This window comes from Temnothorax longispinosus, chromosome 10 (assembly GCF_030848805.1).
Source record: "Temnothorax longispinosus isolate EJ_2023e chromosome 10, Tlon_JGU_v1, whole genome shotgun sequence".
NCBI lineage: Eukaryota > Metazoa > Arthropoda > Insecta > Hymenoptera > Formicidae > Temnothorax > Temnothorax longispinosus.
The window spans coordinates 7069692-7097667 of record NC_092367.1 but is presented as its reverse complement, the minus strand read 5'-3'; the positions used below and the strand labels follow the sequence as shown (position 1 = coordinate 7097667).

At 41.2% G+C, this 27976-nt stretch overlaps 2 protein-coding genes across 3 annotated transcripts in view; one reads left to right on the top strand and one right to left on the bottom strand.

Annotated features, from left to right (window-relative positions):
- Window positions 1-27976, top strand: part of LOC139820646 (apoptosis-resistant E3 ubiquitin protein ligase 1) — a 61695-nt gene that overhangs the window by 1926 nt on the left and 31793 nt on the right. The gene's annotated exons all lie outside the window — the stretch shown is intronic.
- Window positions 28-26857, bottom strand: LOC139820647 (serine protease inhibitor dipetalogastin). 2 transcript variants are annotated; one of them, XM_071791063.1, is made up of 9 exons: window positions 26498-26857; window positions 5223-5339; window positions 4251-4560; window positions 3726-3869; window positions 2912-3076; window positions 2558-2725; window positions 2299-2421; window positions 1627-1803; window positions 28-305 (listed from the first exon to the last, which is right to left on the bottom strand). In XM_071791063.1, exons 1-9 carry the CDS (start codon window positions 26550-26552, stop codon window positions 74-76), a joined length of 1491 nt encoding a protein of 496 aa, XP_071647164.1. In that variant the 5' UTR covers window positions 26553-26857; the 3' UTR covers window positions 28-73. The 2 variants fall into 2 exon arrangements, with proteins under 2 accessions (XP_071647164.1, XP_071647165.1); XM_071791064.1 differs by lacking the exon at window positions 26498-26857 and adding an exon at window positions 13344-13833.

Below are 27976 nucleotides of genomic sequence, written 5' to 3'. Positions count from 1 at the left end.
ATCGATTTCCTTCTTCTTTTTTCTCTCTCTCTTTCTCTCTTTCTCTCGTATCACCGTGCCAGCTCGGTCGAGCTTAATAGAGATAATTTTTCGGCTCCTCCGTCGGCTGTCCGCACACTCCGTGATACTTTTTCGTGACGAGACTCCTGCTACGGCAGTTTTCGATCTCCAGGAAGCACTCGTTGCTGTACGTCATGCCGTCGGTGCCGCAAACCGGGTCGTAATAAGGCGGACAGATCTTCTGGCAGCCGCGAAACAGGAAACCCTGAACACACCTCTTCATAGGTACGACGTATACGTGTTTCCTGGAATCAAGATATTTTTTTTCTCTGTTTGAAAACCGTGATGTTATTAAAGTAAAGAACACTGAATTATTTTACTTAGGAAGTAATTATATCGTTCAAGGAGGCAACGCCGATTTCGATTAGTATTTATGTCACGCAAGCCTGTATATACAGCCAGCATTTTTTAACATTAGGGTTTGTTGGGCACGAATATACGTATATATCGGGTAAACGTGCAATTAGAAATGGGCACGTTAGAAAGCGATCGAGAATAGAAAATGACTCCTTTGGGAAAATGGGCCGCGCGATCAAGACATCGACAATTTCTACTTTCGAGATTGCGCGCGATTGTGTTCAATTCACCTTCCCGAAGTAGGATACTTTCCTTTCGCGTATTTGAACAGCAGGTTCAAAAACGCTCCCTGCTGGTATGCGGCGCGATACAAGTGGTTTATTATTTCCATAAAGAAGATGTAATGGAACGGCTCTCTGGCGCTGATGTGAATCACTCACGGACTTTCATCGGACACGCACGCGATACCGGCTCGAATTAACCGTTTTCTCGAGGACCAGTTTCTTAGGCAATCTTCTCTTCCTCGGATGTATTTCAATGGCGCGATCGGGCGTAATGAAAGTCTATGGAAAGTATTATATCTCGGGAAGAAGCACGATCGCGGTCACCGGAATTATATGCGCGGCACGAAACGCGCCGCTCTCTGGCTCTCTAGCCGCTTCTGAATAAATAGAATAATTGAATTCGAATAATTAGCCTTCTTACTTCCAACAAGGTAATGAAATTATTCCAGGGCAGTTTTTCTCTATTAAACCAGAATGAAAATTATACGCTTGAAATTAAAATAACGTGACCAAATTATTCTGAGGTAATTTAATTAATTACTTTCCTTGAGAAATAGAAAACTTGTGTAAATTCTCTTTTAAAAGGAAATTAATTTTTAAAGCGTTTATTTTATCTTACAACTTTATCTATAATAATTAACGGGAGAATTTCCAGTAGAATCTAAATATTTTGTAAGATGAAATAACGACTTTTAATGCCTTTATCAAAACAATATTTGTGTTTATTGCTTGTTTTCCTTTCTCGCTATCGCCACAATTAGCAACGATTTAATTTATTTGTTATTATATATTATTTGATAAAAGCTGGTACAGAAAAAAGAGAAAGCTTAATAAGAGCTAGTTCACTCATGCAATTATGCACTTCTCGAGACTCCTCCGAGAATTAGTCTGGGATTAATTTATTAAAAGTTCCCCTGGCGCACTTCTCGCGAACAAAAGCGCTACGCTTCAGTAAAACATGCAAACATGAAGTTTTGTGGCTTACCCGCAATTGTCCCTCTTCATCTCGCACTCGTTACGATAAAGCTTGTTATCGGAGCCGCAAACAAACTGACGTTCCCCACTGCAAATCTGGTTGCAAAGCGCGGTGGTGCGACAGTGTTGTGCCGGAACTTGAACCACCCTCTGGCCGCAAGTCTCACGTTGCAGATGGCAGAGGGACCTGAATGCATACGAGTGCACACATGATACATCCGTAAACACTGGAGAAGGAACGATCCGTAGCCGCTATTTAATCGTTTAATTTTATTATTGCTGTGTTATAACACATTGCGTTCAGTTGGACTTGTTCTTAATCTCGAAAAAAATGTAACAGTTCGAATGTTTTGATTTTAATCCGTGGAAATTTATTATTGCATCCCAAATATAATCGGAAATAATTTTATCGTGGATTTCAGTAATGTTCGACTAAGTGCGAACGGACGGACGTACATTTATATACCGGCAAAATCTCGGAAATTTTAATTGATAAACATTAATTTATCTCGCTCGAGTCACAATCAGAACTGGGTATCAGAAGAGAAGAAATTCTGAAAACAGCCTGAAGTCTCCTCAAACGGGTCGGTCTATCGAACGATCCTTTCGAGGTGCAGGCGCCCTTAAAATTTAAAATCTTCGGCAACGGACGTTCTGGAATCCGAATAATGCTCTTAATCACCGATAAACGTTGCCATCGCTTCCACAAACTGGTTCCTCGGGTACTTCGGCGCAGTCTTCGGGACAGTGTTCGATCTCTTTCAAGGTCGTGCACTCGCCAACATGAGCCATTTGGATGCCCTTTCTAAAACATATTAAAAATCAAGGAAGATTAATTTATCGTTGATGAACCTATAAAATTCACGATAGAATATTTGTTATTTTTAAATTTGACGGGAGGGTAAATTTATCAATATTCCTTTGAGATAAATACAACTTACAGGCAAACCGCTACGTTCAAATGGCACTGATTTGGATAAGTATTCGCGTCGCTACCGCAAACCGGATCCACTTCGCTTCCGCACCTCTGCTGCTGCTTCATGCATTTCGTTAGCCGGGATCGACACTTCTCAAAGTCTACTACCGTTATCTTTCTTCTTGCATGTTGCCTGTTGATTAACACTTCATTAAAGACTCACGTTTGGCGATCAGTTATTCGTAACAAGAAAGTAAGCAATTTGAAATTTTTTGAAAAAAACACAAGTTGTGTAGGTAATTACTTGTTTCCTACGGTATCAATTTAATAAAAAAATATATATTTATGATTTGCATATAAATAGGTGATAGATACGCACCCGCAGTTTAACATTTGCATCTCACACTCGTTCCTGTATATATTTCCGTCCGATCCGCAAACCGATACTTCGGACTCGTTTTTGCAGTCCAAGGGACACGCGTTGCTTCCGGATGTCCGTTCCCGAGATACGCAGAACGACATTGGTACTTCGAAGACGTGCTTGCTAAAAAACAGTCTGATAAGTATCGTCGGAGCTTAATGAAATCCTTGCGTCGGATAAAACCACAACGAGATTTGCATGCTAAAACGCAGTTAAATAGGATTAAAAAATTCATCAGTCAGTTGTCCAAATTCAGATATCGAGAGAAAAAAGTTGTTAACTTGACTGAATCCGTTCAAGTGATTATAATTTTTTTATTTGAAATATTTAAGTATTTAAATTAAATACGACATATTAAATCTAACATGACGTAATTTGACTTAAATACCTTGACTTAAATATTTCAATTTAAAAAAATGTTAATTAATTGAACGCATTTAGTCAGGTTAACAACTTTTTTTTCAGTGTATAAGTTGCGCAGTTGCTTCGCGTTCTAACAAATCTAATATTTAGACAAAAATTCTGGTGAAAAGAGTCGAAGGATGAAATGGCTCGAGTGTTCTTCAAGTTAGGCAAGGGGTTATAACGAAGAGTACAGGGGAGCAATTCATGAATGATTAAGTGCGCACAAGGAGTAACAGGGGAAAGGAACAGAGAGGAGATAGGGCATGTTATATACGCCGTTTTAGAGCTCGCGAGAATTTTGTTAGAAGGGCCTGCGTGGACGATTCCAGTTGCATGTTGAATTCGTCGAGGACGAATTGTCGCTTACCCGCAATTCTTCGCCCGCATTTTGCAGGTGTTCGAGTACAAAATGCCGTCGCTACCGCAGGCAGGCTTAGCACCACGCCAACACGATTCACGACAATGTCTTGTGGTCTGGCAGTGCTTCTTGTTCGTACGCACGACGCCTTGGCTGCGAACCGGAAAAAGTCAAAATCGTTTTGCGGCCAGGCTAGTTTTATGTTAAACTCAGAGAATAAACTCTCCTTCCCACAGAATAATACGCGTTTTACGTTTTACGAGCAGAGACAACTGCGTCTATAGTGAATTATAGTATTTATAAAGCCAGTAATTTTTTTCATGCGGAAAATGGGAGAAATAATAAGTGAGTTGTAGATATAAACATAATCAACGAATACATATTATAACAAACCTAACTTTATCGCGCGAAAAAGAAATTCTCGGTGGACATGCAAATGCGAGACAGAGATTAAGCTATTGAGCATGGTTTTCGTAATTTCGAACATTCCCGATCCTCGTAACAGTAATTGGTCGAGGCCGACCTTCGACGTACCCGCAAGTAAGCAGCTTCATCTGACACGTGGACTTGTAGACGTTTCCGTCGCTTCCGCAAACCGGTCCGTCGAGCGGCGCGTAATCGCACGAGACCGGACAGTTCTCCCTGTGGGCCGAAATATTGTTGCAAGGCCCGAGATGAGACAGCTCGATTCCGACCCGGCAGATCTCCACCCTGAGCATGCACTTGTTCAGGTAGGTACGCCCATCGGTGCCGCATACCGGATCTTGATCGCCCGGACAGCGATGCTCGCACTTGCTACCGGATGACCTCAGGCAAGCCGTCTTCTCCGTGGCCACGGTAACGCCTAAATGAGCGTACGACGGCGAAATAATGAGATACGTGGATAGATTTCGCGCGGTCATCAAGCGAAACGAGATCTCGGTGCTCGGTGTATAGGTATTACGTACGACGTACGACGTACGACCTCGTCGTTCACGACGAACAAATCACCCGATACTCTAACGCGTAAATAGTTCGTTTCGACGCTCTAGGAAATCGCGATTCGTTTTGCAGCCATGTATAATTTATCGTGGCCATCTATTATACGAATGAACGGATCCTCGTTACCATAGGCTATCGGCGCGCCGGTATATCGCGATAGAAAGAGAATACGATAGGAATCTCTTTATCGTGACCGTCCGCGGTCCGCGCCGTGAAGCACGGTAATATCGCATGAAGACCGGTGAATGAAGGTCGCGTTATTTCCGCGATTGTATAATTGAAGCGCGCCCATCGCGTGGTTATATTTCTCGATAAACCGCTACTAATGGGTCTCTACGCGCTTATTCTTACGTTCGTTTAATATACGAAACGGAATAACGAAATCATACAGATTTACTGTGATATAGGTACATATCCAGCGACGAGTCGAGCGTCTCGGGAAGGGAGAAAAGACTGTAATCTCGATGCGAGCGAACTGGAACGTGTGTGCTACTATAATAACTATTATAATTAAAAGCGCCTTACCCTTTCCGCACATCTTCTTCCGCATTTCACACTGCGACGCGTATATGACACCGTCGCTGCCGCAAATGGGCTCGCCGCTCGGCGGACATATCCTGGGACACGCACCGGACACATAATCTGCGTGAAAAATTATGCAGATGTTAACGAGGATAACATATGCGTTGATAATATAATGATTACATGTAAAGCATGATAATTATTCTTAATAATATTAATCGAACCGTTATCAAAGATAATTGTATCTTCATGGCATCGCGTTACCATAAATAATCGCATTACCGTGAAATGTACATTGGTACGATCTTTCACTCAAATTGTTCGTCTTCCCACTCATTTAATAATCGTGTTCTACCGAGTACGCCCGAGTACTGTTAGAAAAGCGAAGTTTAAGCGTCAACGGTACTCTGATTAAAGAAGAAGAAAAAAGAGAGAAAAAGAAAAAAAAAGTGTAATAACATTTACTGTTAGGTGCTTCGTTTTGTTATGCGCCATCACGGTAACCTCGCGCCATCACATACCTCGCGTATTAAGAGAGCGCCTATTATTGTAATGACATAATTGTAATAATAATAATGCTTAAGCATATATGTAACGCGGTCGGCATAGGGAGGAAGTAAAGTCAACAGCAAAAAATAAATACCTGCCTAAGTGGAGGAAGTGAGTCATACGCACGGTTTAACCATAATACGGAATACAACCAGGTTGTTCTCTCCGTGCGGGATCGCTCCCGCTTCTGACGAAACGATCGCTCGAATATCTCAGGATATTGCAGTCCATTGAACATAGGAAGTCCATTAAATAGCTGAACGCGGGAGAGCGCTCGCGGAAACGTTTAATACGCGATACATCGGATAAGATCGGCCTGGCACAATCACGCGGCGAGCTGATCGCGATCGCGTGAGGCTTATGAAATGCATCACACGGTGTACTCAAGGTACACGTACGCATTCCTAGACGACAATCTCGAGGGCGGGGAGAATATTTATCGCATGTGGACGCGCGTAAAATCCACCGTCGCGTCGCAGTGGTTCTCGTTACGCTTCTCGATCGCGAGGCTTTATGGCCAGGTGTCATAAAAGCAAGCCGGGAGTCGTCTAGTCGTAGAGGCGTCTAGGCGCCTAGGTAACGCGGCAATATCGAAAGCTAGGCAAGTTACCGCGCGGTGTCGCAGGTTTTTACAAGAAGTAAAGGCTGCTGTACATCACTGGTACATCGTCTTTCGCAATGTTACAATACGCGAGGGATGTGAAGCGGTATATTAAATCGTTACGGGGTATTCTGCATGAGCAGGGATACATCAGGATACATAGGCTGTATTGAGATGATATTTAAGGCCGGCGAGAGAAACGACGAGAGGAGAAGAGAAGAGAGAGAGAGAAAGAGGAATATAACGTAATTTCCCGACAAGATCTCTCTCGTCGTCGCTCTTTTTGGCCATAGCGTTTATCCGCAAGAAGATTCTCTGTCGAAACCTTAATTACTTCCGGTTGACCGTCCGAGGCAGATATCTGCCGTGTGCAGGTCTGCGCCGCCGCCGGTCTCGGTCCAGCGAGCGTCGGGTCAACAGCACACGGGATTTACGGCACTCGTTCCATACCGGATCGCATAATATAACAAATTATAAAATCGAACTTTACAGTTAGGGATGTATACTGGACGTCCGAGGGCGCGGTTACCATCGGTTTCGTCGGGTATCGAAGAAACGCATCGAGGCGCGCTTTATTACGCCTTACGAGCCTCCGATCGAAGTGGGTTTAACGCATTATTTATTAATCTCGCAAATTGCGCTGTAATCGGCAACCGGATCGGCCCCGTCCTTCCCACTTAAAAGAGTGTTTGCACCAAATTTGCACGAAAACCGGCATCTTCGATAAAGAGAAACGAGCAAACTTTTTTCCCGCCCTGTCGTTTTTTTGACCTCCTTCGGTAAAACGTACGTGGCCCGATAACTGGCCGAAACAGGATTCTTTGCGTTCCGTGGGAAATCAGGGCACGCCGGCTGCACATAGCGTACGCCACGCGGACAGGCGTAAAGCAGGTTTACGAGCAACTGTATAATTACGCTGATTATAATTTATCGATCGGTCCAGAACCGCTTAATGACTCGCGCCATCGTATATCAACGTCTCGAGTCGCGATATCTAAATTGACTTCGTCGCGGGTGTCAAGGGTGGTTTCCTGAAAGATGTCGTCTCTCGAAGAGCCGAAAGAGTATTACTCTACGCATTTACAGACGTTCTTTCGATTGTACAACGCGCACCGGCGAAATCGATCGTACCGCACTGCCCTGTAACCCGCTCTATCTATCGATCATTCGCCTTTTTAGTTGCATCGCGGTCGCTTGATGCGCCGCACTCGCCTCTCTTCATCATTTTCACTATATACTGCGCGAGATGGAATAATAATTAAAAAGAAACAATTTCCATCACGAGATGTTTCGCACGCGTAATGAACTTTAAAACGACGTTACGTTCCTCATATACGCTTATGTAATTATCCTTGGTACAAAACGATGATTGTTTTAATCGCTCGCATGACTTCGACGAATATTCACTCTTTTCCTTTGCAATAATTGAAGGGTGCTGTAAACTTTTTCGAAAAAGGATTACAATTATTTGAATCATTCGAACAATTAATCAAAGTAAACAATTCTATTGGTAGTGAATGTAACCAAGTATTACAATCATCAGCATGTCGTTATTCATTCCATTGATGTTGTTAGGCGTATTAGTTTGACATGCTAATGATTGCTGCAGTGATTTGCACTTGTACACGAAACTGAAAAAAAAATCAACTCGCATAAAGATCGTTCCAATTAATTAACGTATCGTTTCATAAGATGCTCAATGGTATAATTGATGAGTTTTGCATATACAAATCAATCTGAAACTATTATTATTTTTCATGATACACATATAATAAACGAAATAAACATATAAACCAATTAAATATAAATAAAAAACAGAAGGAAGATTGTATTTATTAAATTGTTGCGTCTCGCATTTGCGTGATGAACGACGTGATCTTTTCGCGCTGATCGCGCTGAAGAATTCGATCGGGGTCCGTTCGCAGACGACTAGACAAGTGGTTATCCGTCCCCCCCGACATGATTAAATGAATCAATTATACCAATAAGCAACCGACGTCTGGGTAAGCGGCGATCGGCGATTGGTGAACAATGCAGATCGAATTATAGGACCGTAGAAACTGCGGGTCGCGCGCGTGCATGCATGCGGTACGGTGCACAATGAATGCGCCCGGGCAGAGAAGGAAAGAGGAGGAGGAGAAGAAGAAAAGGAAGGAGGGACGAGAGAGGAAGGTATATGCGGGTCGGTGAACCGCGGCAAGGATGCACCGGCGGTCGGGTGGATGCTGCTCTTCGAATTTTTGTCCTCGAAACGAGAGCCCGAGAGTGGAAAGCACAGATGCGGCGGAATCGCGCGAGCACGACGTCGAGATCGATAACAGTTAATAAAGATCAGTTTAACGAACCGGAACAATTTCACATAGGAATACGAATGTGTATCGCTGCATATGCCGCGCGATATTTTATTTTAAAATAAAACGATTAATGCCAAGCGCCAAGCGCCGTCTTTTGTTCCTACTTCTCGTGCGGACTATCTTTGGCAAGAAGAGTTGAGAGATCAGCTGGTCAGATGCTCTCGCGACAATCACGCGAAGCGTTTTTCAGTTCCCGAATCTCCTTTAATCGATTTTACTAATACGGGATTACTTTCTTCCTCTTTCGCCCCTTTCCCTCCGTTTGTCGTTCCCGTCAATCTCTTTTCGCTCGGAGCGACGACGGGTTCGATTTCGCGGCCAGGATCGAGGAAAATCGGTCGCTCGGCGCGCGTGTGATGAATAGATCTTGTCGCGTCGCGAGAACCAGAAATAGAAGTGAAACCAGGCAAGACGAACAACGCCGTGTGGGTAATTGATAGCGGAACGATCGCGCATATTACGTGGCTACAAGTTTACGCAGTGCGTGGTGTCCGAGTGTGCGTATATACTTGAATCGGGCTCGTGCCGGAGTTATATAGTATGCTAGTTTCCTCTCGCGATTCCTCGAGAATCCTTCGGCACGGGGAGTTACTCGTTAGGACGCGTGACAAATTAGAGGAAGCACTTGTTGTGCCTCACGGCGACCGGCTAGTCGACTAAATAGATTTTACAATTTTTAACGGCACAGTTACCAGGCGTGCCGTTAACCCCGTATAGCGAAGCTATTTCGCCAGAAGTTAAATCTATCGTTAGAGAAATCTCTTCATCTCTTTCTCCACCTCCTCCCCATCGACTCATCGAGACTTTATGATTATTAAACCACCGGCGTGACAAGATAATCGTCCGGTTAAACGCTCCCTTCCGACAGCAATGTGCGTCACAGTCAAAGTTATCGCTACGCTATCTTGTTAAGTAATTCTTAACATTGCGCTGTTCACTTGGAAGCGCTCGGCTCGTTAGCTTGCAATTTCTGTTACTACGTGATGCGAGAAAGTTCCCTTTGGCGGAATAAGCTGTAGTCACTTTACACGCGAGGAACAAAATCGACACAGTCCGAGTATAAATTATTCAATGTCCGGCACTATTGTCATTGAATACGATTCGAAACGCTGATATGCGTAGGCTTTTCACGTTCTATTACATTGATCGATGATGTTGGAATGGCGAAGTGCATTGTCCACAAAGCCCATAAATCCATTTAACCGATCGTGTTTTTATTTCATAACATTTTATGTATTTCACATGAAATCAATATATTGGGTCAAATTATATTATCTCTCGATTATGTTCGATGCCTGATCCATTAATTTCTTTAGATCTTCTATTAGTATTTAAATATAAAATATTTTATAATTAATCGTGACTTTCCAGCGTTGCCATAGTACGATTAATTTCCATATCAATCTTTAACGATCATGTTTATATACTCTCGCAACGATAGAGCGATCTTCGTGGGTAAATCAATGATAGCATGATGATTCAATGATGCACATCTTCGCGATAGTATATCAGTCATTATAACCGGTTTGCATAACATCAGTTACGATAACGTGCGTGGTCGCGATATGGCTGCGTAAATATTGACGCGAAGAGTATACAAACGGAAGTTTCTGGCGAATGTAGACATCGTATTGTTTCGCGAGAAGCCAAATTGCGATACTTGTTAAATTACGGTACTTTCTAATTATTACAGATTATAGTCCTCTTCTGGTGTGTTCTCGTCTATCGGTTAATTGAAACTTTTGTCTCCGTCTGATTCTCTCATTGTCAGTAATAGGAGCATCTCGCGTCAATTACGTCCACGATCGATCTAAAGATGCTTGGAGATCGTCACGCTTCCGGCTACGATTCCGACCGATCTTTCGGCATGTCTTGGCGTAATTACGCGCTCTCGAGACGCGCTATCGCCAATCTGTTCCGCGTGAGAGTGCCTCATAAATCATTTGCAATATCGATACCGTCAAAATCGCGGGAGCTCGTGCTCGGATCGGACAGTTCCGTGCGCGTAGCGGCAAACACATTGGGTTGGCCGATCACCCCGGCCCGGTCGGTCGTCGCTGCCGCGCTCTTTATCGCTGCGAAACGATCTCGTCTTCCTCATAGCATTGTCCCGTAACACGTCCGCGCGGTGTTGCATTAACGAGGCCTCGCCTCGCCTCGCCTTACCTCTCCGCATGGAGATGCACTGGGAACGATGTAATTACGGACAAAATTATTTTACCTCCTTTTCATGAATAAACCGGATCGATGACTAAAAACATGTAGCTTCCATTGAAAATTTTAACTTTGCATCATAACATTTGAGATTCATTGGAAATTCAAGGAATTTCGAGGACACCAATCTAGATGGTGCAAGAAATAAATTTGGTTTATTTAGAAACTCACCTTTTAGTCGATTTTATCGAAATAAAAATGTTCCCTGTGCTGATCTATTTTATGTACTATACCCTGTAATTACACGTGACCGATGGGAACACAACGGTGCGTTGTTGATCGCAAGATCAGACTCTCGTATACGTCACATCTTCAAGGGATGGTTGATTTTTACTACCAGCATTTCTCCGGTATCTCTGCGAAACGATCTCGGTTTCCTCATAGCATCTGTATTGTATCTGTCTCTCTTTTTCCCCTCCCTCTCTCTCTCTCACACACACACACACACACACACAATTTCTCTCTCTCTCTCTCTCGCGTACACATCGTAGAACTGGCCTTAAGGAGGCTTAAAGCTAGATTATTTGAAATGACGATGGCATGCGGCAGCACTCGTATGATTTATCGACTTTGCGGCACGTGACGAGAACTGCATCGTTCCTAGCGTACATAGGCTGATCGGAAGCGTAGACTCTTCGGAGACTTTGAAATAGTAGTCGAGTGCTAGGATTTGCTATAAGTAAGTAAGGATAACAATCTTTAACGAAGTATCGATATTTCGCTGATTGACTATAACAGAATTATTCGTATGATATAATTCAATTATTTCCTCAACTCTAATCTAACATGCCTTGCATCATACGTAAAAAACAGATGCGACGAATTACATACGTGTTGTAATCCTTATTTTATAAAAAGGAGGAATATAATATAACAAATTTAATGATTAATTAGAGAAATTGATTAATAATTTAATTTTATTGATGAGATGAATATTGAGAACTGCCACAGGCAAAGAATTTATTATTTTTATTAGTCACATTTGTCATTACGTACTCATTCAATATTGATGTCATTGATCTTGATTATTAAGTCAACGATGAATCTAACGTTATATCACAGGATGACAATGCAATTTGAAAGCGAGTTGAAAGAACGCCGCGATTATTTGGCCAACAGGATTTTCGAGACCGAAGGAGAAGTTACGAATACACACCGATCGGCAACGCGCACGCGGTACCGGTTCACCGTGATCTGTTATAACTGTATACGAGCCGATATCGTATTTCAACGCGTGACAAAAAACTAATTAAATCGCGGGATACGGCCGACTGGACACTCACGTGCGAGGATAAAGGAGCGGGAGTCCTGCTCGATCTATTTCCCGCGACTATATGTATATGCTTCCCAAAGAGAGGTCGAGAGCTCGAAAAATAAAAATATTAGTGATATTTGCATATAACTCAAATGCACCCCAGCGCGGCACTCGCGTAGAAATATCGTAATTATCCGTTGATTAATCCATGGACCTGTGTGTATTAAGTAAGGGGAACTATTTAATACGTTAATCGAAAAATGAATCTATCAAAGAAAGCGGATGAATAATGGAATAAAAGTAATGATGGATGCCATGTTAAACACATCTCAAGCTACGTGGCTATTGATTTGTTACGCGTCTTTATTTCGATCTTTATTTTGCTCCGATCGAAAGGCGTGCTATCAGAACTATAGTATACGCACAACGTTGATATCCGACGTTCTTATCGTAACAGATCTACAGTGCAAACGCGCGGATAGCTTGCATATCGTTGTCTTGAAAGTACACATCTATTTAGTACATCACAACGAAAGTTAACGCTCGGGGATATTGAGCGGCGATAATTTGCAGGTAAGACGCGCTAATTACAGTCCGTGTCTAAAATAAAGCATTGAGCGACATCAATGTTAAGTCCCCGTCGTTCTTGCCAATTACATCTGATATTCACGCCTCGTCGTCGAGAAACAAGCGCGACCTGATCCGTATCTAAAGAGATCTTGAATTCCAGGGAAACAGATGTCGGAGTATCGCGCGGAATTCGTTACCGTTTTGATCCCCGGATGGGAACTTTAGAATGCTAATTTACTATGCTTTCGACGTATTGAACTCTTGGAATAATTTATTTACAAGCAGGTTCCAGCGCACGGCGATGTAAAAGAGAAGCAGTCTTTTTGTGCGTTGCATCGTCAGTTTTGCCGGTAAACGATTTCCGGCTCGAGCGAGGCTTCAATTGGACATTCGCTTCGAAGCCAATTAGATTTGTGCTATCTTATGAAAAGCTGAAAAGACGCAAATAAGAGCAGAGAGGCTGGGTCGAACGAAAGCATAATAAATATGGAATGAAAGGAAGGGCCACTAATTACGCGAATTAATCGAACGACCCCCTTTTCGCGGCGCTCGCTCTCGAGAGCCACTCTCGTTCCACTTACGTGCTTATACCCTTTCCCCGGCTTATCCTTCTGTACACAAGGGACGCGTGGCCCAGGTGGCCCTACGCATACACGCGCAGATCAGCACAAGAACCGCGCCGATATGTGTGCCGTCGTTGATCATGAAGCACGACGAGCAGCGCGGCGGCGGCGCACGGCGAGTCTCAATTTAAGTGGACGGAGTCGTAAGCAGTCGTAAGTGGAGTACTGGGACGAAAAACTGCCTCCCCGGATCGGCTCGCGTTGAACGATCTTCCATACGTGCATGCGTGCGTGTACGTTCGCATGCACACGAGCGATTCCGATCCGTTAGATCGGAGAAACCTTCGACCGGCCACTACGACACAACGACGGAGAGGCGTCGCGCTACTTCCTCCTCCATATATGCGGCAGTAACCGGCCCTCTTTTTATCCTCCGTCGGCGTGAAAATTGCGGTACGCATATTCGCGCCTTTTTCCGCGTGCGACCGCCCACCGCGTGGAACGCAACTGCGTCTCGATAATTCACTGTGTTACGTCTCACGATGTCTCATTATATATCTCATCGCGTCGCGTCGGCCGCGCCCGATTATGTCACATGATATGCACAATACGTTTGATCCCCGGATGGGAACTTGAGAATGCTAATCCACTATGCTTTCGACGTATTGGACTCTTCGGGTAATTTATTTACAAGCAGTTAACAGAGATAATTTTAATTGAGTATCACGTTGTCACAACTCCCGAAAGCGATAGATTTTTCGTGGACAATTCGTTGCGATTCTACGTATTAGGTAACTTCTATGAAGCTGTATGAATACGAGAGAAGTTGTAAAATCGTGGTACGACTATATAATTTCATACATGAAATTTTTGTAGAATATTAATACGTCGAGACACACAAGAATGTGGAATTACCTCCGGTACTAAAGTTTAAAGTTACGACCGAAGATTCTGAAGCTAAAGTCTCCATCTTTTGCGTCAGTCATTTTAGCGGTTGACACAATATTTCTGTTTAGTTTTATTTTCTATATATACGAGTAACATCGCATGCCGCGAGCCAGATGACGCTTCCCAGCTTCTTATTTGCCGAGTGAGGTGTCAATAAGATGATAACGTCACAATGCGATCTCTAGATATTTGCCATTCAAAAGATAATTATACGCTACGCTTGTTTACCACTGCTTTTAATGTGAAGCAAATGGCACATGTTTTAATTCGTATCTTGTTATTACCGAAAACAAAGTGGAAAGTAAATCGTGTATTATTGCATATGTACCTATGTGTTAAACAGATCGTATGTCGTACATATATTTATTAGCAAAGGTCAACGAAAGTTGCTATTCACAATAATTCAATTTGTAATTCGTATCAGAACATAAAATACAATTTTATTTTATATGCCATTATTTTCAAGGAGATGGTTTAAATCTTAATTAAAGAAAAACGATATTTTATTTTTTACATTTGCCTCATTGATCGACAATGTTTTGATCCCACACTTGTCTACACCGATCTCGCGAAAACCTTTAAAATAATTAAACTAGGTATGGTCCTTTTCTCAAGAAAGCCGGAAGTGAAAGGGCTGACGGAATACGCGAATAATACCCGCGAGTATATACATGTACTGTGCTTGTAAACGGTAGACAAGCTAGCAGATTTCGATTTTCATTATCCAGCCGTGGGCTTTGATAACGCAATTGAATCTCCAGCGGCTCTCGTACACTTTCATCGGCGACGGAGGGATTATGACCTCGGGCGTTTAACACGAAACGATATATATCTCCAACGGTGTACGGCCGGCTAAATTTATCGCCATCGCGCACGAAGGTGTACTTCACGCTGTGTTATACGGCGAAAGGGCCGCGAGTTTTCGCGCGGGTTCTTTGCGCGCATCGCGAAGAAGGTAATCTTGCGCTACTCCGGAAGTATTCAACGCGGATTAGTTTACCGGTCGGTGACAGCGGCAAAAATCGTAGACGCAACAAAGTGCACGTTAAATCGCGTACCCCCGACCGTTCGAAGCGTGTACCTACGATAGCGCGTTTACCCGGGATGAATTATGTTTTCATTTCACCGCGGCGGAACATGCTTGGAGGAACTATTCTGGTAAGTGACACGTTGGCTCCGGAATTCCTTGAACAAATTTGAATAACGGGAGTACAATAGCGATAGGCAGCGCGTATGTAACCGCACAAAGAAGTATTTCAACAAGCTCTCTGTCTTGCGGATTCCTCCGCAACCTTTCGTTACGAATTCTTAATGAGATCACAATTCTGATCAACGCAAAAGAATCTAAGTATATCACAGAAAAGAAGGAGAAGGCGAAGCGGAATGCGGATTTGCGTGTGTAGTTTTATTACATCGTAAACCGTCAGATAAGATTAAATTTCTTAAGAAGATTGTTGCAATAGTCTGCCGCGCGATAATAGATAACAAAGTAATTAAGAGGGTTTTCTGTGCTTCCTTGTTTTATATACCAACGGCATTTAGTCCTTCAAGTACATTATAATAATGTAATAATGCAATAATTTATGCGACATTATGACGCTTTCACTTTTATCTATTATTTCTCAGCAAGCAAGCAAGCTTTTAATAAAATTGATACAATGTTTTTAATTATCATTATTAATTAATTTTTTATTACGTGTAAATACAAAAATTTTGCAAATCTCACCGTTTACGTAGCTACTGATGATTGTGTAAACATTAAATCGCTCCTACTCAATGAGTATAAGATTCATAATGGTGACCTCGGGTCTTAATTAGTAGCCTGCCAATTGCCATTGATTGCTGCGAGAGGATAGATCGCCGGCGTTTAGAGCGTTTAATGATTGTTTTACGGAGAATATATCCCGACGTTAACCTCGACCTTTATATCTTCTCGCTTCACCGTGACTTACAGCAGCGATCTTCAATCATGCAAAATGACGTTTCATCGATGAAACGCGGAATGGAAGCGAAAGTCATTGATAATTTTAGTCTCGCGATACAGCCTCCTTTCAGGCTTTATTAACTGTTTCATTAATCTCAAGTTGTCTCGAAAAGAATCGAGGCGTAGTTATCTTTTGAAATCTTTTAACTATCGTTTCATCGGTTGTCTTGATGAAACCACCGATGCAGCTCGAGTGAAAGCTTTCGCTATTTGATCCGACAGAGGTAGAGCCAATCGCGATGACTTCCGTACCCTCGCCGAGAGGAAACACGAAAGTGACCTCGACCTTACCTCCATACCTACTTAAGTCTAGGTCAGGGTTTCCACTGTCTTCCGACTGTGGAGGAACGATTATGCAGCTTCATTAGCCTGAGGAAACTATCTCGCAGTCGTCTGCGCGAACTACGGGAATCTAATGGCTTATTACGCGAGCTCCATGATTAATCATCCGTTTCTCTTCCTAAGAATCTTCCCGTCAGCTTTCTCATCCGCACGATTTCTCGAGCAGCCTGTCTCGCTTCTGCATTTCTAACAAGCAATCTCAAGATATAATATTGCGAAGAATATCGTCGGAGCATACATACGTAAATCATCGTGCTTTAATTAAAACTGTTGCTCGTTGTCGTTAAAAGCTTTCGATCGTGGACGCATTGAACAGTCAGGACTAAGTAATCGAAACAATAATGTGGTATATATTTACTATAATCATTAAAATCATTGGTACTCAACTTTGATCACGAATAAATCAAGTATCGTTGTTCTATGAAAAAATATGAAAAATCAAAGAGGGAGGAAAAGATACGGATTCCACGGACAACTCTTAAAATGCAAATTTTCCGTGGAATTATTTGAAGTTACTGTGATTTGAATTGCACGCGGAATTTGCATCGCGTTATGTATAAAATATTTGGGACGTGGCGTAGCGTCATAAAGTTAGAAGATCATATCGCGAAACTCGTACAAAAACGCGAAGAAATCTGGATGTTATTAGTGAAATAATTCACTAACACAGAATGCTACCGCTGAGTGCTGAATCCTTTGATGTCGATCTGTCAAAGCAAATATACGCAATTTGCAAGAGAGAAAGATGCAAATACTCGGTTATGAAAGCTCCTGCGATAAAATGCAAATTATTGCAATCTCGTATTTCAAATACTGCGCTTAGAATTATTTGCTCATATATATTGCAATGATAACGTATGGTTTATCAAAAATTTGCGTATTTTAAACTGATGTAGACTTTCCTGAATAATACGAAGTGAAATGTAGAAGAAACTATTTTCAAGTAAAGACATTTAACATGTATTTAAATATTCTTATATCTGAAGATTGTTCGAACATATGTGAGTTTATATATATACATATATAATAGTTTATACTTTCTTATTTAATTTTTACTTTGCGAACCGTCAGTTACAGTCTATCAAATACATTATTCGCGATTTGCATGCAAATAAGTGAACGTACGTATCGTTGATATGACGAGATGCTAGATTGCAGAATTATTATTGCTCGCTTGAAGTGCGCTCGTTATTACATGTAACACATGCAGTAACGTTCAAAAATGTCGTTAGCCGCACAAAATATCGCTCTCACACATCATTCCCTATATTTTTTGCGCGATATACTTATTTGACATTCATGAGAACACATTCACTGGGTCTCCGGGTCAGCAAAGTAAGTCAAGCATCGACTCGTAAGATGAATCGACCACAATAACGGTGTTTAAAGCCTGACCCGAGACGATCGAAAGAGCCAATCGTCTGACTCACCAACTACTGGCTCGATGCCTAATGACCATATGTCGATCGATCGTCAGTCAATGGCATGGTTCGAGGTAAAATTGATTATAAAACGGGCGCAATTGTTTCTTATTTAATTAAGTATATAGTTCTTTACCGTAAAATAATAGTATTCCAATGTTAGACCGAAATATCAATCATCTGATTAATGAACAAAACTGATTGTGAATGGAATTATCCGAATCGAGATTAGCGTTAATGTTTTAGGATGAGGACAGTCATTGATCGTATATGAGAGAGATTATATGAGAGAGATCGATCAATCGCTTTTCGAAGAATAATGGTCAGCAAATATGAGATAATATACAAATTGTGCAAAAAGATTGAAAATTACGAAATAATTATATATATATAATTTAAATCACATAAGAAGAGAAGATTACTTCTTTCATACATCTAATTAAAAGATGGACTACAGTTTTTCAATTCATTTAATATTGTATTTAAAAATTAAGGATTAAAGATCTATCGTATTCGCGAAACGTTAATAGAATAGAGGCTATATAAATGCGAGATAGATCGTCATCTTTTATCCGGTGACGCTTAACATTGATGCTCAACATCATACTACGGTTACTGATGATTAACTAAAAGAAAGAGACAGAAAACGAGTCGAGCAGGTTGTCCTGTTAACAGACTAGTACAAATAGCCCGACGATAACGTTTAACGCGATATTATAACGATTCCGTCTCTATAATTATATAATTTTGTGCATAATAACGATTCAATTATATCATTATAAAATCCTTTGACGGTATGACTAATGAATTATTTAAATAAATGATCAATTATATTCCTGCTTTTTCTAACTTTCTTTTTTCTTTCTCAATCGTAAGTGCAGACTCTATTAAGTATATTATACTTGTATACTTAATAGAGGTGACCTAGTAATTGGAAATTACTATAATTTTATATCATATATAGCGCGAAACATTGTTGGACGTTGAACATATCATTGCAATTTATTGGTATTTACAATTCGAATTCACTAAATCCAGCCACTTTTCGACTATTGATTTGCTTTAATCTTAATAACGCAAGATTCGTGCTCAAGACGAGAATCTCCATTTCTAAAAATTTCAGTCGCGCGTTATTTATCATTATAATACAACGTAATAACGCAGAGATTCTGCATCACTTCTCGCACAAAACGGGTTTCCTTCAACTTCATTGAGTGGTGCGTATCTATCATACAATCAGATAAATTGTATTAGAAGTGTTTTACCCTAATATTGCTGTACTGCCACAAATAATTTGAAAGTAACGATGTCAAATATATTAAATATGCAAATAATGTTTAAATTAAAGTATAGTTATTTGTTGCATTTGTTCCATTTGTAATAATCACGAAAGGTGTAAGATGACTTGCCGTTACTAGTCCCCATTGAAAAAGTTCTTACGTCTTACTACAATACTTGATACGGCCCATTAAATACAGCAGGAAGATTTATTGTCGTCTGAAAGAGATGATTATGCATTTCTATATTCTAAAAATAATTGATGAAAATACAAGATCAGATATGACCTACAAACAGAGTGAATTTAATCTCTGAACAAGTTAAGTTTCTAATCGCTGTAGAATGACACGTGACCTAGTTTGCCGATAAATTAATGAATAATAATAATGTAGTTATTATTGTATTGAAGATATAATGGTAAGAGTCATAAGAATTCGAAGTCTTTGACGGCGTTTTGCGTGAAGCAACCAGTATCGTTGAATATTTTAGTAGGAAACTAGTTGTACATACACGGGGCAAAATAAAAATTGACAATGAACGAGGAACGTGACTGCGATGTATATGCCGTTTAATGAATAATTTACATTTTCTACGAGCTGCTTCACGTGCACAAATAGCGCCGACACGACAAGGAAACCGTTTCGATAGCATCGCTAGTGCGTGCTCCCAACTCCACTGGCGTATAAGTAAACGCCTTTCCACTTAGCATAACATACATTTACGAATCTTTACGGATGTTCATTTAACAGTCCGCTCAGTTCTTGCTCTTGGTCTTTACTGAGATTACGACTTTTAGCCATTACGTGTGCGACATGTATCGCTCATGCTCGCATCGAAACGGTTAAAGTAGGTACATATATATTTACCGAATATAAAAAAATTATAGACATTTTTACTCGAGGCAATCGAAGTAATGCCTTTCAGATTCATTCGTTACGTGTACTATGTAAATCTTATTACGAGAAACTAGGCTGTATATCTTCTAAACATTTTCGAAAGTATGATAACTGTTTCCTGAAAAACCAACTAGAGAACGGGTTGTGTGTGACATGAGAAAGAATAATATTTCTAATAAAACGTATAAGAATATTTATCATAAAATAAATGTATAAACTGAGATATATGTATTTTTTCATAACGCAGATGTCACGCCATTTTGGCGTAGCTTGTCTACAGGTATTGAGACCAATGATCCTATTATGGTGACTTAAAAAGATTTAAACAGAACGAATTTTCTCTGTTACACTCGTTGGAGCATTATGTATAAAGGTGGTCTGAGAATTTTATTGTACTTGTTATATATATAAACATTTTGCTCGAGAAGGTACTAACGAACCATTCATTCAGCACTATAGGCAGCTAACTGCCTGGAGCTCGGCACTAAGTATGTATATCGTCGACTTAATAATACAAATTACACCTCTGATTCGGCGATTAACCAGATATTCAATCAGCAGGCACGCTGTCGCAAATCATTTAACGGATGCTTCGAGCACATTCAATATGAAACAGTGAACAGTCAAACGAAATATAGAGGTGACTTATATAGACACGTGACTTTTTCTCGTTTTCATAATATCCTTAATGTCAAAATTAATGTAAAATTGGCGCCAAATGAATTTATGACCAACCGCTATTCGGACGTTGAAGGCAACTGACCGTGAGAAGCTGACCGTAACTTTATGGTCATCGAATCATTACATTATAGAATCTGCCACTAATTATATAAATAATATAAATTATATAAATGATATAATATTATTTATATAAATTATATAAATTATATAAATAATAAGCCGGATGTATCAATAACATTCAGTTTACATTTAGTAACACGAAAATAGCTGATTGCTGGTCCATGCAATTAACGATTACGGGACCCTCGCACTGATTGACACACGTCCATCGTCGCCCTCCCAGTTTTCCGTACATCACTATGTTCATAATTATCGGGGCACCTGAGCGCAACGAGTAATGAATTTATTATCAGGTCTGTTTTATGAACGAAACCGTCACGGCCGATCCTTCGTGCGGAACGCGAAGACGCGGCCCATATAATCATCTTGATGTCATGCGATCGGTGGGCTAAGTGGGCTTGCCCATCCGTAAAAGACCGTACATTTAAGTGGACAGCAGGTGCATCTCTCGGTGTTGTTTAAATCACCTTCTTTAATGATAATCGTTATTTACTTCAGCTCATCATTTACGACATTTACGTTCAGATTTGCTTTGACTAGTTAATAAAGTCTCTAAAAGTAAAACATTAAATTAAATAACATTATGCGATTAAATTTTTCAAGCAAATAACATTAGCACCAAGCGAATTGATGCATAATCACAACTCGATTTATTTTGTGATAACTTTTAAACATTATTTATTTAATAAAACGATGGCTATTTATTATTATTGTGTGTGTCGAGATTATGTCAATTATTTTTCAATATACCGTTGATTAAAAATTCATCTAATATGGAGATGCGCGTAGTAATTTAATTTTTGAATGCAAGGCAAAAAGGTAGAAATTTATAATAAATTAGAAAAGTGTGAAATATAATTTAATGTATAAGATAAGTCTCAGATGTAGTATAAGCAGTTTAAAGAAAAGAGAAGATACTATTGAGAGGATGATGAGAAATGATGGAGACCAGTAACTGCACGCAATGCCGTCAATAAACGTCAAGTTGAACTTTCACGATATTACTGAGCGTCGCATGAAATTACAGGAAATTGCAAACACACTTAATTTCTAACTGGACAGATATCTGCGAGAGGGTTTTTTCATTAGTAAAGGAATGTGGAAAATGATGCGAGAAATGGACTTGCTCTACACTTATTTCAATAAAGAAGATATTTTAAAATTGACGTTGTAATAAAATAAATTTTTGAATTTGCTTCGAGATTATGTTCAAAAATTAAAAAAAAAACTTTAGTTTGATATATTTTTCTATTCATGAAGAATAAAATTGTCATTTTGTCACTTATATAAACATGTAAAACTACAATAATAACAGTATTTTGTAGCGGTGTTGTTGAATAATTTTTGAAGATGTTATACAAGGTTTCACGAGTAAAGATTTGCTAAGAGATTTATATTAGAGATTAGCTCGATTACAACTAGTTATTTTTTTTTTTACATTTGATCGAGTCCTGCTATAATGTATAGGCTTAAAATGGTGACTCATGCTAAGACAATGACCGCCTCGGGACGATGAAAATAGTTTGCAATTTTCAAGGTGTGTGGGCCCGCGCATGCAACTGTCTCCCTCGGTCATTTCTGCTTCTCTCGTGCCTCGCTACAAATTGCACCGACAAGCGATCTAAGAACAAGGGAACTGCTCTCGTTGAAGAATTAAAATCTCATCAGACCTTCCAAAAGAGATAATACGCGCGTTGTTGCGAATAATTGTGAAAAAATGGAAAAATTAAGAAGTATAAACGCCGAATCATTTCGATGCTCTGAATAGGAAAGTAATTTTGAAAATATCCTGCGGAGCAATTATGCAAATTATGTAATTGTGTTTAATTATAATTGTACCTAAATAGAATTATAATTCTTTAATGAGATTTCTCTCTCTTGTACAAAGGGAAGCATCTCGCCGAGCGAGTTGAAAGGGCTGAACACATCGTTAGGGACTCTTTGTGTCCGCGTTGAAACTCGTTCGCAGCTTAAGCATTCAAAGACCGCCAATCCCGGTAGTTACTCTTCATCCTGAGAGTTTCTCGCTACATCCGGAAGTACATCCGGAAGTAAAAATCTCACGATCCGTGACAAATATATTTTCGAGTTCCCTCTTTCAATTTCTCACGTCAGGATCCATAAATCCGACTTTACTCGCGTGTCGCGCGTTTATGCGTCGCTCGAACACGCACTCGCGTGATTTATCGTTACTGATGGCTTAATGAAATTTGCGACGTCATGAAGTGAGAATTGAGCACGTGATGGTGCGCGATTAGGAAGAAACGATCCCGTTTTATAGCGCTAGGCCGTGTAGGAAAGGAGAAACACGTACGTGTACGATCCGACACTTACGCTGATCGCAATAAATTATCGGCTATTAAATGCCCAGTAAAATCCAGCGTGTATTGTGTTAGTTGGAAAATAAACTGTGCTCCACGATGGCGATGGCATTGAAGATATAATCGTTGCAATGAATTCGTTGGTGATCATCGTAATTTATATATTATACGCTTTATAACACGCGTTATTACCGTAGGAAATTTGTTATGTTCAGTTTCACTGTCGTTGATCTTAAAAGTTGCCTGTGGATTGAGGCGTCTGTACGGCTACGTTGAACAATATTATCTCGTAATCTGACAGAATGTGAGAAATAACTGTAATTCGTAGTCTAAATGATGACAGCTGTATACTTATCGCATACGAATCATTATTTAATGAAGAGATGATTTTGCCTAAATAAATAAATTTAGTCAACGCTACTCATAATTCATCAATCATCCTATATGATATAAATTAAAAGTTTTTTACCGTGATAATTTTATACGTGAAACAACCAATCGACAGAGTAAAATGTATCGCAAAACGAAGATATTTCTTTTCGTTACGTACAATCTTTATCTTATAAATTTATCTTATAAAATTGGGATAATTAGCAGCGATTAAGGTCAATACGAAGTCCAATCGCGCAGTTTATAAGTCGTGCAATCGATCGCTCTAAACTATTTAATTACAGGATGAACTGCTAATTAATTAATTAGGGGATTAATCGCGCGACACGCTCGATGACTCGCTCGATGGCGATACCATTATCGTTGCGGTATAAACTTGAACGAGGATATACTTTCCGACTTGGCGGCAGTCGCGATGCATACCGGGCATCATTATAGACCGTGGGTCGGAAGTTCGTTACGACCGAGAGGTGTGGAGGTTTCGCTATCGTTAAGGGCACCGACGGAGTCTACTCGTTACTCGCGGATTCTCACGTGCGCTCGCGCGAATCCTTTTGCGCGCATCGCGCATCCCGTGGACTTCCAGACTCGTTCGTCGACGAGCAACGAGTTTTAGCCGACGATTAGCATACTTAATTAGGCGCGTCAGCCCCGCTAACTCATCGTTTTGCGCGTTATATGTGCCCGGTCGAACACCCGAGGCGACCTATACGGGGCCCTTTATGCACTCTCTCGCAGTAGCGTAACCGTCGCCCGGAACTACGACTGTGAAACCATAAAAGACTCATCACGTATTTCCCGGTTGCGCCGCGTGCATTCCGCCAGAGATAACGCCAGAGAAGAGATTGAGATGCAGCCTCGACGTTAGTTTATCTTATGGTTACAAACAGTCCTCATTTAGCGGTAGTATGGACGCAGCAACCGCTGCAAACTTCCGGAATTAAGTTAATCCCCGTAAAGCGATTGATTAGGAATTATTCATTAAGCAGAATAGCACGAAAAGAATAAGTACTGCATAATATTTCCTTGCATCGGTGTGCTCTCTTTCGATATACGGATCGAAGAGTATTCCACAAGCAATAAAGTTATACTACTTTACTACTACTGCTAGCGAGACGAGATTCTTTCTGATTACGGATTACGTCTATTCGCAGCATACATTTTCCAATTCGTTCAACGTTCAACTAACTGTAATTACGAGAAGTTTTTGCGCGGTGTACATCCGGACAAAAGTCTAAGAGTACCGATGAAGTTACGCCACTGAACCACCACGTAAAAGGGCCATACAGCGAACGTAAATCGAGAAGTCGAGAGGAAGAGGAACGAGATCGGTCCCGTGAGTCGACTCGTGCACGAGGATGCGAGCGTGCGAGAGATTAAAACGAAAAACTCCTCCTCGCTCCTCTTCTTGCATTCCCCTTTTTTTCCTCCCTGAAAGAGCGTCGCATTTGGCTGTGGATGCCTAAAGTTCTTTGCGGCGCGGCGGATTCAATGGATGCCCCCCTATCGACACCCTTCGCCGCGAGGGAAAGGGAAAGGTGCGTAGTCAATACATACGCGCGTACGTGTATGAATTTCGGTGAACATCGTCATTAATTTACTTGTTGCTCCTCGTTGGCGCGTACGAAGAAACGGTTCCTTAATCACAGCCATACTCATGAACCGTAACTTCCGTGTATGTCTCAGAATAAACGGGAGATCTGAATTTCACACCTCGACACATTCCCGACCAAATTTATAGCTATTTAGGCGCTCCCGCAATTTCTGTTTAATCCGTTCGTTTTTTCGGAAATATTGCGCGCTGACGTGTTACTTTCGTTTTTAATTACATCGATTTATAATTTTACAGACAAATTTTTTGTTTAATAAAACAAAACCGTTAATGGTTAACTTTTGTTTGAATACGCTGAAAATAACATTGTGTCGCATATCTGTGCTTGCCCATTCATAATTGTCCGAATATCTTTATTTAAAAAAATTTTAGTTAAGTTATAAATGAAGTTAAATTAATGAATCCCTAATAGAATGTATAAAATTATATGTCTATATATTATTCCGAAATTGATGTAAAGTTGATTGTGAGTCCTGCCTGTCATGCAAAGTTTGTTACCTCAATATTTCACGGTTTAAACTATTTCTAGTATCGATCCGATTCTAATGTTTTGTATGAATTTTAACGTTATATCCATCATTTAAGCATTTGTGGTAGATCATTAACGAGAAGTTTACTCTCGATCGACCGTTCCTCGTGGAGTAACGAATGGATTCGTCTGGTTGCGAATCTGGTTTTGTTCGCTTCTTAATTACTCATGCGTGAAGCGAGGATATCAAATAGTCATGGTAACGAGTGCAAAAAGTGATGACAATGTAGATAGTTTTCCATTTTTTCGAAAATCGTTAAAGAAATGGAGATTGATACAAAAGAGAGAGACGACCCGTTATAAAGAAATTACATGAAATGCTTCCATCATTTTATTAATTCTTGAATGAAGAAAAAAGTTTAGCACAGCACAATTCAATACAGATCTGATTAAAACAATTTATAAAATAATCATTAAAAATGTTATGTTATTTTAGTGAATAGATAACGTGAGATGAGCTCATTTGAATTGCCTTCGAAATTAATTCGTCGTGATCGTTTCGTCCTTGCTATTTTTTAAATCCTAAGTAAGTAACGAGCGCGCACTTAGAATAATAACACGTCGAATGGCACTCAACATCCCACATTGCTTTCGAACGTAATTCCAACCATGCGGCACTCTCTCGGTACATCCCCAAAAGTGATACCGACCTTGAAGGCAGCCCAACAGGACGATCCCGAGGACGAGCGAAAGCTGACGACGCATTCTTCCAATACTATCACGATGTTGCCGATGTGACGACTTCACAAAACGATATCTTCGCACGGACGACGAATTCCTCCTGGAATCGCTCTGGCGGATGATTATCCTATTGCTGGGACCCTCGTCACTGAGGTCTTACGGGAGCAGAGCGGAGGTGGAGGAAGAAGAAGAAGAAGAATAAGAATAAGGAGACCGAGAGGAGGCTCGAGGAAGAGCGTGCCGAAAGATTCCGCGAGGCCAGGAGAGGAGGAAGTGCCCTCTTCGACCTCTATCGTCCTTCGAGGTCCACGAACGACTGAGGCGCACGAAGCGACGTCGGTCCGGCTATAGCCTCCCCTTCCTACTTTCACGTGGCGTGCTCCCGTTTCCAGTGGAGGCGCGGAATAGAGAGCCTCTCCATGGGCCATTTACCATTACCATCATCGTCGACGGCGACCGTCAAAAGGAGAGGAGGGCTACCGTCCGATTGCCCCCCGCTCCGCGTGAGGTGGGGAAGAAACATACCCCACCGGCCCCTCCTCTCTCTCCTGCTCCCGTCTTTCTTCTTCTTCGTCACTTCTGGATGTACGGAACACATCGCCGAGGAACACCGACTCAGCGTTTCTAGGCCAGCTCTTCCTTTTCCACCGTGAGACGTCCTTCTTCTGCTCTTCTTGTCGTCCTTCTTCGGCCACTTCATCTTCCTTGATCAATTCTTCGATAGTTTCCGTCGTCGTCCAGACGACGTGTGAGAGGATCTCGTTCCACTCGCCGTCGATGGATTAGAGGCCAAGGATGCTTCGCTCGCGGTCCTGACATGGATCGCGGTTGATAACGAGGATTCGAATACGGAGAAGGAGGTATGAGAACGAAAGAACAGACGTCTCCGATTTTATGACCGAAAAGAAAAACGAAAAAATCGCAGATTTACATTTGTTGACTGCACACAGTGTACGCACACCGAACACAAAACGACGCGCGAGACTCTATATGTCATTTCGTCACATCCGACTTTCAGGATTAAAGTGATAATACGCTCGAACGTCGCACGCCTGTCACACGGATATTAGAACTGATAAGAAGATCGAGTCACGAGATCGTTCCCGAGAAAGCTACCGATAACAAAACGGCGGAGTAGGTCGAGCGAGACGTGAGGCCGAGTGAACGTGGGGCGTCGGCCTGGAGCACTAATTAATTGAAAGTACGGCATTTTCATGATTCTTGGACAGGAAGAAGAGAAGCCGTTCTATCTCCAAGCCGATGCAAGGACCGCGCGCACACAATTAACGGTTACACTTTCTAATTGAACTGTCGCAAGAAATGTCGGAGGATGTTCTTGCTAACGATAGCGACATTAGTCTCCTTTCCTACTTACATTCTGAACGCCAGTTTTCACGCGCGTGACGAATTCGCTGCAAGTCCGACATTGTCGCTGCGCGATTGACATG